This window comes from Plecotus auritus (genome assembly GCF_963455305.1).
Source record: "Plecotus auritus genome assembly, chromosome: 9".
Taxonomy (NCBI): Eukaryota; Metazoa; Chordata; class Mammalia; order Chiroptera; family Vespertilionidae; genus Plecotus; species Plecotus auritus.
Window position 1 is genome coordinate 113,823,733 of NC_137783.1, and position 19,911 is coordinate 113,843,643.

Here is a 19,911-nt window from a genome sequence, read left to right on the forward strand (position 1 = left end):
AAAGAAGCAAAAAACACTCAACCGAAAAAGCAAAAAGCAAAAAAAAAAAAAAATCCAAAAAGTTGAAGATAATGTAAGAAGACTCTGGGACAACTTCAAGCGTACCAACATCAGAATTATGGGGGTGCCAGAAGAAGAGAGAGAGCAAGATACTGAAAACCTGTTTGAAGAAATAATGACAGAAAACTTCCCCCACCTGGTGAAAGAAATAGACTTACAAGTCCAGGAAGCACACAGAACCCCAAACAAAAGGAATCCAATGAGGACCACACCAAGACACATCATAATTAAAATGCCAAGAGCAAAAGACAAAGAGAGAATATTAAAAGCAGCAAGAGAAAAACAGTTAGTTACCTACAGGGGAGCACCCATACGACTGTCAGCTGATTTCTCAACAGAAACTATGCAGGCCAGACGGGAGTGGCAAGAAATTTTCAATGTGATGAATAGCAAGAACCTACAACCTAGATTACTCTACCCAGCAAAGCTATCATTCAGAATTGAAGGGCAGATAAAGAGCTTCACAGATAAGAAAAAGCTGAAGGAGTTCATCACCACCAAACCAGTATTATATGAAATGCTGAAAGGTATTCTTAAAGAAGAGGAAGAAGAAAAAAGTAAAGATAAAAATTATGAACAACAAATACATATCTATCAACAAGCGAACCTAAAAATCAAGTGAATTAAAAACCTGAGGAACAGAATAATCTGGTGAATCAGGGGCATAGAAAGGGAGTGGACTGATAATTCTCAGGGGGAAAGGGGTATGGGGGGTTCATGAAGAGACTGGACAAAAATCATACACCTATGGATGAGGACAGTGGGGGGGAGGTAAGGGCAGAAGGTGGGGTGGGAACTGGGTGGAGGGGAGCTATGGGGGGAAAAAGGAGAAACAATTGTAATAATCTGAATAAAGATTTATTAAAATTAAAAAATAAATTAAAAAAATTAAAAAGAAGCAATTAGTCTCACAAAAAAGCATAAAAATTCGATATAATCAACATTCAAGCAAACAACAACAAAAGGACAGAGAGAAAAACAATTTATTTGGATAGTTAAGACAGCAAAGAGAGAGGTGTGTATGGACTTGGAGCAGGGGATTGGAGATTAGATATATAAGTAGGGTGAAATTTTAACAGGGGTTAAACAGAAAGAATAGGGAAAATCTAAAGCAGGAAAGGGGTAAGATAAACAGGACACCAAAAAGGGAAAGGTTAGGAAGAGAGTGATGGCATAAAGGTAGAGTTGAGATAGAGTAAAACGATGCTAAAGGAAAGATGAAAATATAATGTAGAACACTAATCCCAAAATAAAATAAAGAGAAAATAAAATGATACTTTAAAAAAAAGATAAAATAGTAGTAGTAATAATACTGATTGAAAATAAAAATGTAATAATTAAAAAGGTAAAATCAAGTGAGGAAAAAAGAAAAAAATAGTTTCTTGAGTAAATGATGCAAAAAATGAAAATAAAAAAATAAAAAATAAAAATAAAATGTGGAGTAGTGGAGGTCATTCACTTCCTCTGTTGTTCTGTTTGGCACGCCTGTTTCTCAGTCCAGACAGTATTGCAGTTCCCTGCGATCCACTGCTCTTCGGTGTTGTAAGCCAGTCCTGATTTTAAGCAGGTGGTGTGTCTTAGTTTCTAGTATTTCTTTATTTTTGATTACACAAGAGTCAATTTGTGATTCAGCCCCTGGGTGGCAGTGTTTCTGGATTGACTTCTGGGTCTATATATGGCCTCTCTAGCCTGTATTTACATCCTTCTTTCCCTGTGGCACTCACTACCGGTTTGTGGGAGTGGGCTGCCTCAGGAATGGCTCTCCGATGGTCACTCCCTGCTCCGATCCCCAGGTTCCAGAAAAACAACTTTCCCCTGCAGTCTCCCAGGGTTTCCCCAACTGGGTGATCCTATGTATTGGGCTTAGTAATCAGAAGCAAGAATTTCAAGAGGAAAAAGCCCAAGTGTGTGAACAATGGGTCTGTGTGCAAGTTTAAGCAGCCGGCACCCCTTTGAAAGTCTTAGGCTGTCCCTGCATGTCAGATCCAAATGGGTTGATTTTTAGAGATCCCTTCTGTTAGCAGCTCTGAGGACCCCCTTCCACATTCACGGATCACTCCAGCCCCAACAGCCACGGATTTTTCTAGGCACAGACTTCCCTGGTCCTCCAGCTCCCGCAAAACGCGCGTTCCTCTCTCCCACGGGACCAGAGACCTCACCTTATCCCAGGCAAAATCTGACCTTTCCGTGGTGGAGTGTAGAGCTCCTCTGAATCCGTGTTTTTGCGCCAATTGGGGACCGGTGTTCTGGGGCTCGCAGCTGTTCCGAGGGTGCCGCAGTTGTGGATTTTCAGGCTTCCGATAAGCTCCACTTTCCCTTTCAAGATGGCGCAGACTCCGCATCCGAGCCTGTCGCTCCGGGAGCGGACCCAGCCACAGTGGGTGCTGCCAGGTCAGGGGAACCCCGTCTAGCAGTCCCCCACCTTCTTCTGGAGTTTAGCTGTCCCTTAACTTGCCAACAAACACTCCTCATGCGACTCTCAGCTGTTCTTTCTTTCTGCTCCGAGACAAGGCTCGGAACACGTCTGTCTATTCCGCCTCCATTTTTCTCTCTCTGCGCAATTTATAATAGCTAAGATTTGGAAATAGCCTAAGTACCCATCAGCAGATGAGTAGATTAAAAACTGTGGTACTTTGCCCTGGCCGGTTTGGCTCAGTAGATAGAGCATCGGCCTGTGGACTGAAAGGTCCCAGGTTCGATTCCAGCACATCCCCAGTAGGAGGTGTGCAGGAGGCAGCTGATCAATGTTTCTCTCTCATCGATGTTTCTAACTCTCTATACCTCTCCTTTCCTCTCTGTAAAAAAATCAGTAAAATATATTTTTTAAAAAAACTGTGGTACTTCTACACATTGGAATACTACACTGCTGTAAAAAAGAAAGAACTCTTACTATTTGTAAGAGCATGGATGGACCTGGAGAGCATTATGCTAAGTGAAATAAGCCAGTCAGAGAAAAATAAGTATCACATGATTCCACTCATTTGTGGAATATAATGAATATAAACTGATGAATAAAAATAGATCCAGAGACATAGAATCATTGAACAGACTGTCACACCTCAGAGGGAAGGCAGAGAAGGGTGGGCGGGGGTTGGGGGGAAAAAGATCAACCAAAGAACTTGTTTGCATATAAGCATAACCAATGCACACAGACAGTGGGGTGTGAAGGCCTGTGCTGGCAGGGTTGGGGGAGGCTGGGAGAGGACAATGGGGAAAGGTGGGACATATATAATAATTTCAACAATAAAGAATTAAATTAAGAAATAAAAAATAAAAAGCAGAGAGGAGGTCTACTATTTCTTTAAAAATATTCATGAGAACACCCCCTAATTCATTATGATTTTATGTATTTGAGTGACAAAGGGAAATTTATTTCATAGACATAATTCCACGCTCTGCAGAATCAAAGATGAATAATTAATAATTCCATTTCTTAGAATGGATATTTTATTTTGCTCTAGGGATAAGCAAACTAGCACATCAAGCAAATGTTTTTTTCCGGCCCCCTCTACTCACTCTATGTACATTCTATGCATTACCCGAAGGGAACCTCATCAATGTGTAAGTGTGAAATAAGCCACAGAAACCAGCAGTGGAGAAAGTCTAAAATGTAATCTACTGTTTCCCAGACATTTACATTCCATTTTCCAGAATGGTATTAATATCCACTTCATCACTGTCTTAAAAAGTATATTTTACCCTGAATTCTAATATTGTATTAAGCCAATCCAGTCCATATACTAAGCTTCTTTTAGCCATCTTCTCTTCCCCATCATAATATGATTTGCCTTATTTCTTTGAACATAAATTCACCAATATATTTGGTTTCTCCCTTTAGTCTAAACTCTTTCATATCAGCAAAGCCTTGGCCTCTAGTTGGCTATACTCCCTCAAAAAATTTTACTCTCTATATTATGTTTTTCATTGTTATTGTATATAACGAAAGCCCAGCTAAAACTGGCTTAAATTTAAAAGCAAGAAAGAGAAACTCAGGGGGCAAGCAGAACTTATGCATTAGCTAGATTTCTAGGAAAAATCTTGTTATCAGGATCAGTTCTTTCTTCTCAAAATTCTATTTTCTACTTGCTTATATGAACTTTCTTTCCATTCTTTATATGGTACCAACTTGAGCATCCTGGTTTAAATGATAATCCCTAATATATCACCTAGTGGAAAAGAGAATTTTTCTTTCTAGTCATAACAATAAAATTCTAAGGCATACAAATCATTGCCCTGAATGGGTCAGGTGCATATCTTAAAATAATCACTGCATCTTTGGTAAACCTATAGAAATTAAATATGCTGATTTACTTAGAACTGAGAAACATATACTTCCCTGGTGCTATTAATACTGATTTTATCAACTCTAACCAACTACATGAACTGAAATTACTCAAAAAGTAATTCAACAGGTGGTTACACCCCCCCCCAAAAAAAGTAATAGAATGTCATTGGACAAACAACTGTCCATATCTTAGCTGACTGCCATTTCCTCACTCTATAAAAATCACAGCAGGCTTTTAATAAAAATTAAAAATATATACAACAATTTTAGTAGAAAATTCCGTGGACCTAGGACAATGTTTCTGGCCCAGGTAATTGCAATGGAGTCTGCCCTATGGTTTGTCATGGATGAGCAGCATCTCTGGCCTCTACCCACTAGATGGCAGTAGAATTCTCAGGATCCCTGGGACAGAGGTGCTTTAGTCTCCTTAGAGATCTACAGACTTAGAATTGCTTTGAAATGGAATTGAATAGAATTGTTTCACTATTTTTCAAACAATTTTTGGGGGGGAAGTTAGAAAATTACCCTATCCAATTTCAAATTTTCCTATGAAGCCACAGTAATAAAAAATTTAGAGTATCAGTGCAAAAATATAGAAATTCATATAAAAGAGTGATAACCCAAAAATGTAATAGAGCAAATTGATTTTTGACAAAGATGCCAAAATAATTCCGTAGAAGAAGGGAGATATTTTTTTCAAAAGTGTTGAACTTATTTGTGCAGTTTAACAATTCAGAATATTTACTAAAAATCTTTGAGTTGTATATTTACAAAGGGTAGATTTTTTTAATGTAATTTATACTTCAAAAATATGTTTTTTGAGAAAGAAGTAAAGATCCAGCAGATGGAAATTGGTTACTTCACTATTGGAACCAAAGTTAAGAAATTCTTGTTCAGCTAGCAAAAAAGAATGGCAAGAAGTCAAGCAGAGAAAATTTGAAATTTCCTCAACTTCCAAATATGTTTCATAGCTTAAGATTAGTCATGCAGCTAATTCCATTGAAAAGAATAACTTAATACCAGGTACAATCCCTTTATCAAATTGCTATATTTATCCCATCCTTCTTTAGCCAGCACAAACACACACACACACACACACATACACACACACACACAAATGCACATGCACAAACACACACACATAGTCATATATTCTCATCCCTCCCATAGGTATCGTATTTGCTACCCCTTAACAAAACAATAAAACCTAACATAGAGATATGAGTTGCTTGACTAAGCTTAGTGAAGAAATGCCTTATAAATGCTAGATGATAATAGAATATAATAAGAAATCCTCTCTCAAATTTTTGCATAGCACTTTATAAAATAATAATCTGAGTTTCCCTTGTCATTTGTGCATTGAATTTTCCTAATGGCCCATGAAATGAATGACAGAGAAGGGGCATTGAGGGGTCAAAGGAACTTTTCAATGAGGAAGAAAGTGCAGGGACCCAGAGGGGAAGGAAACTTAATCTCTGTGATTCCCCCAAATCTCATATATAGGATCTCCATCCCAAGTCCTACCTGCAGTGTGTCCATTGATGATTCACACATATGATGTTGGAGATCTGAAATGAGCTCTCTCATGTACTGCCTCTGCTGGACCATCTGGTCTTTAGCCACTGCCAAGTTATCCAGCACATGCACTTCATTGTCATCCAGCTTTTGCAGCTCCCTTTTCTCTTCTCTGTCCAGGATGCCTCTCATTTCCTCAAACCCTTTTAGAATCCTCTCTCTCTCAGTCTGCATACGATTCTTTAGGGATGAGAAGAAAAAGAGGCAGTCAGAATGTCTAGGCGAGGACCTACTTTTCATGGGCCTTGGAAAGCCAATACAATATTTTCCTCAGGCACTTAGAAGGTAAAAGGAAGTGAGCCATTCCTGGAAAAGGCTTTTTTCCTAATATTTTCCTTGAGCTGTTCCCAAAGCAATTCATTCAAGTCTACTTTCTCATGGCCCACCAGGAAATACATGTGCTACCTGGATGAGGCCTAGATAATTATGCCACACTTTATCTGGAACTTCTCCACCCATATCTCCAAAATAGGGAATCCTAGGCCTTCCTTAACATTTCTTCTGGAAGTATCAGAACCTCAAACTTGATTATAGAAATGGGACACGGATGCATGAATCACTTTCACATTGTTCCTCTCTATGTCTTTGCCTCCAAATAGTTGTTTTCACTTGGGAGTGTCTACTCTGTAACTCCCAACCCTCAATAGGAAAGGAATTGAATGAGGACTAAGCACAAGTCTTCTGGATTCATTAATTCTGAGGTAACAAGGAGGAAGGGGCCCCCTTGTGATTGGACAAGGTGTTGCCCATTTGATGTTTCAGAACTGCCTCGTGAATAATGTGTTTTTACCTTCCAGGTATCTCTCTCTTCATTGATGACAGCTTCCAACCTCTCAGCTTCCTGCTGCTCCTGAGTCAGCCTGTCCACAGCCACCTGGAATTTCTCCTGTGAGAAAGGAACCATGAAAGTCAAGCCATGAGCTTTCTCAGAACTTGGATAGAGGATAAATGGAGAAGAAATCAGGGTCATCTTAGAAGAGACTAGAATTTCAGAACTGAAGCTATCAATTAGAACTTAAAATGTAGACAGAAAGGAAATATGTGTGTCCTTTATCCCAGGGTGATACAAGTTTCCATGTCTGTATCAAGTAGTTTAGATTTCTCTTTTCCTAGAGAAAGAACTGATCCTGCAGCAAGCAAAGTCCTTTCTCCTCAAGAACACTCTTCCCAGATCTAACCAACCATGTTCCTAAAAATCCCGTCTGTTCACAGGGGCAATCAGAACTTATCTTGAGAAGAAACTCTCACTCATACAACTTCTCTTTGATATGCATATTATTGAAGAAAATGAATGAATGCACAACAATGTCCCTCAGGCCTCAGAAGCTGAGCCAAGAATATCAAAGAGAATGCAGCACTCAGTTCTATGATGACAAGGGAAAGAAATAGGATTAAACAGTAAAGATTTCACCTCAGGTAACATTCTGACCAATGTTTCCACACTCTGGGACCTACCTGACATTCCTTGACCACCTCCTCCACGAGGAATATTTGGTGACCTTGATGCTCCTGGACACAAAGGCTGCAAATGGCCTTCCCATCCTCCTTACAGAAGAGATGGCAATTTTCCCCATGTTGCTCACAGAGATCTCTCCTCTGCTGCTGGTGTGGCCACATGTTGGCTTCTCTGATTTTCTTCACTATGTTGGCCAACTGCTGATTAGGCAGGAGGTTCCAAGGGTTGTATGTGCTCTTGCACACAGGACAGCGACATTGCCCTCCAAAGAAGCTCTCTGACTCATTTGCAGTGATGCAGACTTGGCAGAAGTTGTGGCCACAGTTCAGACTCAGGGGTTCTGTCAGGAGCTGCAGGCAGATGCGGCAGATCAACTCCTCGTTTATGCTCCCCTGTGATGAAAAATCCATTGCCATGGTCCCCTGGCTTCTTCCTGTCCTGACTCCAGAGGCTCTTCTTGCTCACAGACTCCTGCAAGGCTGGGAATATTGAAGGGAGCAGGGTAAGAAAGGCAGGAATAGAAAGAATACTGATTGGGCAGACATTTAGAACAGGACAAAACTTTAATATTCAGTAAATAAAGGAAAAGAGGCAGAGAAGAAGAGTAGTCAGTAACAAAATGAAAAAGTCCCTTTGTAATAATTTCAAACACTTTATCTTATTTATGTCACATGACAAATTTCACCCCATCAAGGCAATGGTTGCTATTTTCTCTTCTTCTATTGGATAGAGGACAACGTGAGGTCCTTCCTACCAAGAGCTTTATGTTACCCATCCATTAGTTTTATCTATTATTTCTCACCTGCAAACACATCCAACAGGTTAGATACACTAACCCCACTGCAGCCCCCTGGCCTTTTACACTTGCATGACTTACTTTATTTGAACAGTTTTATTAAGTTATATTTACATTGCATGCATTCATTTTAAGAGTACTAAAGTTTCTAGTACATTTATTAAACAGAATAACTATCATCACCATCTAATTTTAGAACATTTCTATTGCTTGAAAACAAGCTTAATGCCATTAGCAGTCACCCCCATTCTGACCCCGAGCCTTAGGCTACCATTAATCTCTTGCGTTTTTACAAAATTTCCTTTTCTGATCAATTCATAACAGCAAAAATATAATATACTAGAGGCCCAGTGCATGAAATTCGTGCATGGGAGGGGGGTTTCCTTCAGCCCGGCCTGCGCCCTCTCGCAATCCAGGACCCCTCGGGTAAGGTCCCTAGGCCTAGCTGGTGATCAGGGCCTATGGGGGCTTTTCTTCCCCCGGCTGCCAGCAGCTGGCCCACCCCCGCCGCTGCCACTGCTTGCCATCTGTGCTGCACTGCCCCTCTCCCCCACCACTGGTTGCCTCCCTCTGCAGGTGATAGGTGTGGGGTGCGATCTCTTGGCTGGCCTGGGCCTCCCTCTGTGGAGCGATCGCTGGCCAGCCCTGCACACCCGCCACAGCATTGCTAGCTGGTGGCCTGGGCCTCCCTCTGTAGGCGATTGATCATGGGGCCCCCAGATTGATCACCCCGCAGAGGGAGGCCACCCACCACAGTGCCGGCAGCTGGGTGTCCTGGGTCTTCCTCTGTGGCCACCAGCCGGGTGGCCTGGGCCTCCCTCTTTGGGGCGATCGATCGCTGAGCCCTCCCATTGATCGCCCCACAGAGGGTGGCCTGGGCCTCCTTCTGCTGGGCAATCGTGGGGCAATGGCAGGGCCCCCTGACCAATAGCATCGCACCCCACCTTGGCTGGCCTAGTGCCAGTGCATGTCATAGAGTGGTCATCCGGAAGGTGGTCCGGATGGTCATTCTGCTGTTCAGTCGTTTGGTTGATTTGCATATTACATTTTTATTATTATAGATGATCCTTTGAGTCTGAATTCTCTCACTTCACAGACAGTCATTGAAGTTTATCTCTCCTGCCTTTCTTTCCCATAATAAAAACATTTTCTTGATATTAAAAGCACCAAACCACTGCTGCCTCTCAGATTTTACACTTACTTATCTCTGAATGGAATGATCTCCCTGATGTCAGCATGATGCCTTCGTACATTTTATTCTGTCTTCCACCTCATATGTCTCTTATCAGGATGACCTGCTCTAACTTATCTATTATAAACTGCCAATACTATTGCTTGCTGTACCCTTGATATATTTTTCTTGTTTTTATTACCTAATGTATAACATATTTCTTTTGTTCACTGATGTACTCAGTACCTATAACAGTGCATCACACAGGAACACAATGTTTGGTGAATATATAAAACTAGAAGTTCCCCATTCCCCATCTCTCCATAGATAATTAAACATTTTCTTATCAGCTTTCATCTTTTTTCCCATTAATTAGCAGTTTTCTAATACCTGAGAAGTGTTAACACTCCTGTCTTCCACAGAGCCTTCCCATACCCTCAAACTCATTCCCCAAAGACACCTACAGAAACATCAAAGACATACTATAGAGGGCATTTCATCACTAACAATTTTATAACCAGTTATAATTTAGAAATCACCTTGGCCTATTTATTTCTTATATGTGTATTTTTTATAAGAGTACTCCTTTCTTGGATTAAGAAGTACACATTGGTAGTCACAAAATAGTCATGGAAATATAAAAGTACAGCATAGGGTATATAGTCAATAATATTTTAATAACTATGTATGATTCAGGTGGGTACGATTAGGGGGAAAACACTTTTTAATTTATATGATTGTCTAAACAGGGCTCCACCTCACAGGTTAGATGCTGTATACCAGAAAGTAATGCAAAATGATATTGAATATCAACTGTAATTGAAACATAATAAAGAAAGAAAAAGAAATTAAAAAAATAAAAAGAGTACTTTTTCCTTCAGATGTGTAAATAAAATAAATGACTTACAGAGGTCAAGGTCATTTTTAAAATAGGTAGAATTGTTGAGAAACATATTGCCCTCAATATTGCCATTATTGTTCTCTCCACTACTGCACAGATTTAAAAAGACAAGAACAAATAGAGGGAGAGGTTGCAAGAAGTAGATTATAACCAATATTATTGGGATGCACTGAGGTAACAGTGAGATGTGGCTCTCAGTGGAGAGAAAATTCCCTGTTCTTGAACCTTCAGAGAGACAAGTGCCCACATGGGAGCTACAGAGATGGGCAGCAACCTGATCATCCATCCTCTTTCATCAGCTTGCCAGAGGACTGTACATTTATCAAGAAGGTTATGCACAACTTCCCAGAAGTTACCAAGACCAGAGTAAAAGAATCAGATCATGGGAAGGGGCAGCAGGTGTCATGTCTAATCTGAAAGGTGGCAAAAAAAAAAAAAGCCTCTAAAGCAGCCCAAGAAGCAGGCCAAGGAGATGAAAGAGGAAGATATGTCATTCGAGCAGAAGGAAAAAAAGGAGTATAAAAAACTCCAGACACGAGGAACTGGAAGCAAAGGCCAAGGGGAAAGGCCCCCAGGACACTTGTGTAATTAAGAAAACTGGCCAGAAATGAGCTGCTCCTTGTAACTGGGACAATGTTGATCCTAAATTCCATTCCTGTTTTAACATCTGAATTCCTTGTCATAATGTCTGTTGCCACCTACAGCTAGATGAAACTTGTTGTCTGCAAGCTTGCTATACCCTTTTAAGAAAAAGCTTTTATTTAAAAAAAAATGATAATTTAACAAAACGAGTAAGAGGATCAGTTTCTAGAGATCCCATCCTTTCCCACATGCATCCTGACAAGGGCTCTCACCCCTGCTGGCCTCACCAGGGCTTTATGAAAAGGGAAACAGAGCTCCATCTCACAGGTTTCACTGGAGAATAGGAGGAAGAGATTTTCTGTCTGGAAAAAAAAAGTATTCTGGATCACTTTGGCAAGGTAGAGAGTCAAAAATACAGAATAGGAAGAAAATGAGGATAACTCGGCCTGGAGAAATATTAGTCCCTCCAAGAAATAAACAAGATTCTGCTCTTTTAAACCTCCCTTCTTTAGAAGTCACTCTTCCCCCAGACGCAGTGTTCCCCTTTTCTGCCACCTCAGCAGAGACACCCACAAGCAGAGCAGCTTCAGAACTACAATTTAAGACACCAAACACATTCAGTCTGCTCCCCCAAGAAACTGACCCACTTACTTTCAGGAGTCTTAACTCAGTGGAGAATATCAACTGTAGGTCTGGTCAAGATCCACTCATCAATCCAGAAATGAGTTCTCCACAGAGGAGTGTCTCCACACAGCAGGACTGAGAAATGAAAGTTAAATTCATAGGAGTGGAAACGAAACTAAGCAGAACAGAAACTTAACAATAACAATGGGACGCCACCATGTGGAACACTTGGGAAAGTTAATACTTCAGTATGTTCTCAGACTTACACCAGCTTGGCACTCAATCACTGTGTTTTTATCCCTTTCTCAGATTATTCTAGCAAGAATATTTGAATAAGAAGAATGTGAAATCCAATTATACATTCTACAGCTTTCCTGAATACTCAGAATTTCAATTCAATTCTATACCTACTAGATAAACTTAACCTATATTCATGTACTAAACTACTTACTATGGATAAAATCATCATCAAAAAAGTCTGGGTACCTGCACTTTGTAATGCAGAGTCTGATGGGGAAGATAATCAGTGATAGAACTCAGTTCATTTGAGCTGAGAGGTAGTAGCTATTATCTATATACTAGGGGCCCAGTGCATTAATTGATGCACCTTGAAATGAACTGTGGGCTGTGAGGCAGGGGTGGACACAGGGGAGGGTCTCAGCCCATCTTCCATGCCCCTGCCCAGCCCCTCTCACTGCAGCCCCCGGTCCCCTGTCTCCTGGCAGCCCCACTCCCGCTGCCGCCGCTCCCATGTGCTGACAGTGCTGACCCTGCTTGCACCCACTGATGGTATGGAGCGATTGGGGCCAGCGCCAGCAGTGGATGCAAGAAGGGTCAGTGCTGTCAGCAGGTGTGAGTGGTGGCTACTGCCCCAATCACCCCTCGGTTGTTCAGTTTTAAAATCCTAATATACAAATAGACCAAACAGCAGAACAACCAAACAACCGAACAACTGGTCGTTATGACATGCACTGACCACCAGGAGGCACATGCGGAACATGGCAGGCATCAGCAGCAGGTGGCAGAGCACAGAACATGGCCGGTGTCGGCTGCAGTGGGATGGTGGAGCAGGTGAGTGGGGTCACCAGACCAAAGTGGGGCACCGGTCGCTGTCATTGGGGAGAACCTCTGGTGGTTACAGAAAAGTCTTTGCTCCTGTGCGTCATGGTCCTGCCCAATGCTCTCACCCACTGCCAGCACCAGAGCTTCTGCTCTCACCTGCTGCCAGCACCCAACTCTGGCCTCAATCACTCAGCACTGTCAGTGGGTGCAAGCGGCGGCTGCTGGCCCTGATTGCCCCTCAGGGCTTCCCAACCTCCCCTTGCTCCTGAGGGGCTATCAGGGCAGCAGCTGCCACTCACACCCACTGCTGGCGCTGGCCCCAATCGCTCTACGCCATCTGTGGGTGCAAGCGGGGCCAGCTCCATTAGCGCATGGGAGCGGTGGTGGCTGGAGCAGGGCTGCCAGCAGACAGGGGACTGGGGCCATGGTGGGAGGGGCCAGGCAGGGGCATAGAGGATGGGCCAAGACCCATCCCTGTGCCCACCCCTGCCTCGCGGCCCACAGTTCCTGTCAAGGTACACGAATTCGTGCACTAGGCCCCTAGTTGTGAAATATAAAAATAAAATTTTTAAAAAGATTCAAAATTGAGAAAATCTTTCTACACCATTGAATCTTAGGGTTCCACCTGTTAATTACCAGTTTTCATTCTGACCTAGACAGGTCAGATGAGGAAGCCTTCCAGTCATAATGTGATACATCTCTGTCAGTGACATGTTACCAGCAACTAAGGGGCAGGAAGAGCATGAAAGTTAACACATGGTGTTCTTCAAGTGGAGTCTTTCTCTGTGCAACACTCACACCTCCATAATCGTGCACTTTCCCCATATCCTGGGGGAAACATTTGGTCCTTTTTACACCATCAATCAAAAGTAGAACTGAAAAAAGATTTTTAAAAAATAAAAAGACGGTACAACTAAGGCAAGTCATAGTACTCTAATAAAAATAGAATAACAGTAAAATAAAAGTAAGTATAAATTTTTAAAAAGAACTGAAACATTTCTGTTTCCTCTACATGTGTTTGTACCCTGTTATTGATCATCTTTTTCTGAGAACATGTTTCTGATGCTGCAGCTACAAGTTGGTGGAAGCTCCAGACAAGGGTCCCTGACTGACAAAACTGCAGAGCTTGGCAGTCTTCAAACATTAACTTATATGAGACAGGGAAGGTGACTGTAACATCAACCATTTTTCTAATTATAGCACAGATATTTTGGTATTGGTTGTAATCCAGAGAAGATTAAGCAATCTTACCTTATAAATTCTTACTGATTTACATATATCTATGAGGCAGGAACTGGAATTTATGTAGGCATAATTGTTGAGGCCCACTGACAGTTTCAGTTTCAAGGATATGAATAAAATCATTTTAAACAGCAAATAAACTCATGATGCTCTGCAACTGCAATGACAAGCATGTAAATTTCATACAAATTACATTCTGAAACCTGACATTTTTTTCTTTTATCATCTTTGTCATTACATAATACTATCATTGAGCATCCCTTTTCATTCAGTCCTGTACCCAATAAGATTTATGAAAGCAGGAAGGAACCTCCTTTATGTTATTCCTTATTATGTCAGGTTTACATACAAGATATTGTATATGGGGAGTGATGTGTAAATAGCAAAACATACAGTTATATTGCTATGAATATAATTTTAATTATATGAACTTGCTGATGATAATCATGGTTCTATTCTATTGGTGGTGTTGAGGTCAACATAATTGCTGTGGTCATAATCAAATTCTGGTATTATTAGCATTTATGTAAATTCCTTTGACAAATTTTAAGCAATTCTTCTCATATTCTGTTTTGTTCCTAAGATGTACTCGGATGCTTACCTGAATGTCTGTTGTTTATCTATACCAAGCATGTCAAACTCACAGCCTGCAGGCCACATGTGGCCCACAATGAATATTTTTGCAGCCCAGCCAATATAATGGTATGTAAGAATGTTTTAATAAAATTTCATAACTTAATTTTACAATATCCTGTTGTACATAATTATTAATAATGAACTACAACATTCGCTAATGACTGATTACTATAATCGTGTTGCATTCATTTCCCTTACACGCCTTACTCGCAGGTGAACCATTTCTCTCCACTAATACTAGCAGCGAATATTTTAGCAGCCAATTGCCACATCATTAGTCTTGTACTGACTTGTTTGGTGTGCACAACAGGAAATATTTCACTTTTGGAGAACAAGAAAAATAGGTTTATTTGCATTACGCTTATTAATTTGTGTAGTTATTCAGTGTCTGGTAAGTAAATGTTCAAGAAAAAATATTAATTTTTATTAAAATGTTCTATTATTTTATATGAATGATTATTCATTTATTTCAGCCATTTGTACTCAGCATGTCTCTATCAAAATAAACCTACGTTTCTATGAAAATTGAAGCTTTTGGGTTTTTTGCAGCCCACATAAACTTAAACCCTGTTTATTTGGCCCCTGTGAGCCTTTGAGTTTGACATGTTTGATCTACACCACTACACTCTAACACATTACTTCCTGTGCCCTGTGCTATTTTCAGTCCAGAAACAATTAAAAAATCATAGATCCAAAGTCACAGAACTTCTCTCCAACAGGAGATGTAGGGACTAAAGGGAACACAGAGCCCTGAGGAGAATGTATTATTCCCTGGGCCTCAGAACTTAATATGCTGGGGTGGGGACCACAGCAATGTGCTTAGCTGTGGAGATGGACTTTAAGTGATGGGAGAAGGATCATGGGTCATTCTGGTTTCCTATTGGCCCACACTTCCTATTGACCTTACAAGCCCTGATTTGCTCACTGGTGTCTCTCCACCTTAAATTTGATATCTCAGAGGAAGTTCCCAGGAACCAGTACCATTCCCCCTGCTCTCCAATCCTCTCTTTGGGCTTCTGATTTCCTAAGACATTTTGCAGATTAATTTTTTATACTGTATTCATACACAGGCTCAAACACATCAGGTCCTCTCTGTATCTGCTTTTTTCAAATTTTAGATTGATCCAAGGTTTTACAGCCCAAAGCAGCCCTTCCACAACCTACTCAAAAATGCATACTATATGTTGTGGTTTAAGTTTTGAAAGAAAGGGATTTCTTGGGAGCTAAAGAGAAGAAATCTGATAAAGAGCCAGCTTTTACACATCTTGTTAACAAAAGGATTTCTCTATTCTCATTCCAAAAGCACTGAACCTCATACAAACATCTCATACAGAGTCTGGAGGGAGCACATTAGTTCTCTGGGACCGAGGATGTGGGTTTAGGTCAGAGATTCAAAGGGAGGCAAGCATAAAACGATGAATATGGGATTTGTGGGATGCACACATCCTAGACTGTTCCTGTACACTCTACACACTGAGCCCTCCACTCACCTTCAATTGTCAACAAGTTTTATAGATCAAATGTAGTCTATTCTAAAAAATCACTCTACTATATATCTCTGCATCTAGCACCAGGCCACAAATCATCCTATTCTTCATTCTCAACTGTTATAATGAAAACTGAGACAATTAAAAATATATATATGGCTGTTTGTTATGACATAAAATATATTGACCCTAAAAACAGAATATCTACTTACACTGTTACTCAAGAGCAAAAATTGTCTGTATTTCAGAAGACTGGACATGGGATCATACCAAGGCTTGCATGAACTATCACTGCAGATTCAACTCCCCTCTCTCACACTGTGGGTAGGGGGGTGGGTAGAAGAACAGGCTTCTCTTCAGTCCTGGGGACTGGCCATAGGTTGTTAGCCCACCTGAAAGAGTGAGGCCAATTAGGAGAAAACAACTGAAAACAAAAGTAGGCCTATGAGTACCTGCTTGGGAGGTGTGTGTGTGTGGGTAAGTATAAGAAGTATCACTGCAGATTCAACTATCACTGTAAATACTTATACTATTTACTCAAGAGCAATAAATTGTCTGTATTTCAGAAGACTGGACGTGGGATCGTACCAAGGCCTGCATGAACTATCACTGCAGATTCAACTCCCCTCTCTCACACTGGGGGGATGGGGGGCGGTATCAAAAGCAGAACTTGAGTAGTCTTGACAGTGGTGTCTAGGACCTACAAAGTGCTGTATCTAAAAATTCAGGTCTTTTTTTCCTTGTAACTAGAGACCTCATCTTGAATTGGAGGACTGGGATTCCAGCTACTGAAAACACACGAATGTCCCTGGAGTTGATTTTTGTCAATAATTGAAGAGTATTGCTGGTAAGTTATAGCATCAGTCATCATAGCAATGTGGTAAAAGGAAGGCAGAGATAAAAGGGAAATTTTAGAAGATCAATTTCAAACACACACACACACACACACACACACGCACAATATTCACCTTGCAATCCTTTGTTACATCAAAGATCATCCAAAATGAGAAATTTAGACATTCTCATGGACATACAGGGATCAGAACAGATAATAATTGACAAGACAGCCCATTTTATTTATTTATTTATTTATTTATTTATTTATTTATTTATTTATTTATTTAAAGTTTTACTTCTTTGGGGACAGATTTGGTTATAAAAATGCCAAAGACAAGATTTCACAAGTTCTGAATTGGGAATATACATTGTAGAAATAATGTCTCTGCTATCTCAATGGAGGAGAAGAATTGACTTTTCTCTTTGTTCCTGAAAACTTGCAGTTTACTCCAAAAGTAAAGCTGAGCTGGGCAACAAAACACTTAACTACACTATTGTTAAGAAGTCCCACAATTGTACTTCTTATACTTACTGCATTTCTGTGAATAATAATTTTTCTTAAAAGTTTTTAATGTTAACATTATTGCAGGTGTCCCTCTTTCCCACCCCCCCTTTGCCAACACCTCCACCCACACAGCAACCACTCTCTTGACCTTCACCAATATATTGTCTGTGTCCATGGGGTATGCATATATGTTCTTTAGCTACTCCTCGCACCTTCTTTATCCAGTCACCCCCATCTGCCTTCCCTGGGGCACCAGCCTGTCTGTTCCATGTTTCTGGTTCCATATTTTTTGTCAGATTAATTTGGTTATTAGATTCCACAATTCTTTCATCACGTTATCTTATTTCTTAAAACAAAACCAGAATAGTAAAGTTGAAAGTAAACTAATATTCTTAAAATCATGTATTTCAGTCACAGTGAGAGGCAAACAAAAAAATGAATGACAGCATATTTGATGACTAATTATGTGCTAGCAATGACAGAAGTTATTAAAAACATACTGTTGTTTAATTTTCACAATAATACATCAGGTAAATTTCATATTTTTTACAAATGTGAAACTAAATCCTCTAGAATATAGTTTATTTGATCAGGGCTAATATGCATTAACACCAGACTTATAATAAAACTAGAGGCCCAGTACACAAAATTCATGCAAAGGGTGGCTGTCCCTCAGCCCAGCCTGCACCCTCTCCAATCTGGGACCCCTCAAGGGATGTCCAACTGCCCGTTTAGGTCCGATCCCTCTCACAATCTAGGACTACTGACTCCCAACTGCTCGCCTGACTGCATTCCTGAATGCCCCTAACTGCTTCTGCCTGCCAGCCTGATCACCCCGTAACCACTCCCCTGCCAGCCTGATTGATGCCTAAATGCTCTCCTGCCAGCCTGTTTGCCCCTAACTTTCCTTCCCTGCAGGCCTGGTCCCCCCCAACTGCTCTCCCCTGCAGGCATGGTCACCCCTAACTGCCCTGCTCTGCAGGCTTGATCGCTCCCATCTGCCCTCCCTTGTGGGCCTGGTCCCTCCCAACTGCCCTCCCCTGCTGGCCTGATCGCCCACAACTGCCCTCCCTTGCAGGCCTGGTTCCTCCCAACTGCCCTCCCCTGCTGGCCATCTTGTGATGACCATCTTGTGTCCACATGGGGGCAGCCATCTTTGACCACATGGGGGCAGCCATCTTGTGTGTTGGAGTGACAATCAATTTGCATATCACTCTTTTATTAGATAGGATAGAGGCCTGGTTCATGGGTGGGGGCCAGCTGGTTTGCCCTGAAGGGTGTCCTGGATCAGGGTGGGGGTTCCCTTGGGGCATGGGGTGGCCTGGGCGAGGGGCATGTGGTGGTTTGCAGGCCAGCCATGCCCCCCAGCGACCCACGTGGAAACCCTGGTATCTGGGATTTATTTATCTTCTATAATTGAAACTTTGTAGCCTTGAGCGGAGCCAAGACTCCTGCTTGCTCTGTGGCCACAGCCATTTTTGTTGGGATTTATTTATCTTCTATAATTGAAACTTTGTAGCCTTGAGTGGAGGCCTGGGACTGCCGGGGTTGTGGAAAGCTTGGCTTCCTCTATTGCCAGGGAAACTCAAGCCTCCTGCTTGCTCCGTGGCCGCAGCCATCTTGGTTGGGGTTAATTTGCATACTCGCTCCTGATTGGCTGGTGGGCATGGCTTGTGGGTGTAGCGGAGTGATGGTTGATTTGCATATTACTCTTTTATTAGATAAGATTCTTACTGTCTCACACACACACACACACACACACACACACACACACACACACAGATCTGCACATCACCTACCCAAGACACTGCAGCCCCGAAGGCAGCCCAAAATATCCTCAGAAGAGAGTCCGTAGGAGAAACAAGCTTGACCACTATGCCATCATCAGTTTCCCCCTGACTACCAAGTAAGCCAGGAAGAAGATAGAACACAACAATACACATATGTTCATTGTGGATGTCAAAGCCAACAAGTGCCAGATCAAATGGGCTATGAAGAAACTCTATGTCATGGAGTAGCCAAAGTCAACACCCTGATCAGGCCTGATGAAGAAAAGAAAGCATATGTTTGACTGGCTGCCAACTATGATGCTTTGAATGATGCAAACAAAATTGGGACATATAAACTGAGTCCAATTGGTGAATTCTAAATATAAAAACTATTCACTGTAAAAAAAAAAAAAAAAAAGAAGTATAAAAGTTATGGGCAATAAAATCCTTTTTGGTAGGTAAATAGCCTATTCAAGAAACTATCTTGAAAGATGATGTTGAGCTAACATGTTCTCTGCCCCAGTTTGCCATTTATTCCTTTATGCTCTTACAGGTTGAGGCGGTCTGCAGTACAGCATAGAAATGGGATTAAGAGGAAAGAACTTAAGGCAAAACACTGACTACTGGCTGCAGTTTACCAACTCCACCATTCCTCATGTGTCCACGTGTACATGGAGATCTTACCTGTATTATAAGTTGGAGGATTGATTGTGATGTTGTATGTAAGGCACTTTGCAAATTGTTTGGGACATTACATGACAGTCGACTTTTTAAGTTTTATCTTACTCTAATTACTGTGCAACAGATATTGTGGATACAGATATGGCTAAGGTGATTTTTACTATCCTCAAGGAGATCACTGATTAGTGGGAAAAACACACACGGAAGCAGGCAATTTCAGTACAGAGTGACAAGAAACAGGA

General features: G+C 41.3%; 1 protein-coding gene across 1 annotated transcript in view; it reads right to left on the reverse strand.

Moving 5' to 3' along the window:
* The window catches only part of LOC308233315 (E3 ubiquitin-protein ligase TRIM22-like), a 28,203-nt gene extending 16,588 nt beyond the window's left edge, over positions 1-11,615 (reverse strand). The window contains exons 1-4 of the mRNA XM_080640233.1: positions 11,478-11,615; positions 7,376-7,855; positions 6,711-6,806; positions 5,870-6,100 (exon numbers count right to left, since the gene is read on the reverse strand). Of these exons, the coding sequence (XP_080496359.1) occupies positions 5,870-6,100; positions 6,711-6,806; positions 7,376-7,792 (744 nt within the window). The 5' untranslated portion in view covers positions 7,793-7,855; positions 11,478-11,615. The remainder of the gene's footprint in view (positions 1-5,869; positions 6,101-6,710; positions 6,807-7,375; positions 7,856-11,477) is intronic.
* Positions 11,616-19,911: the final 8,296 nt, after the last annotated feature.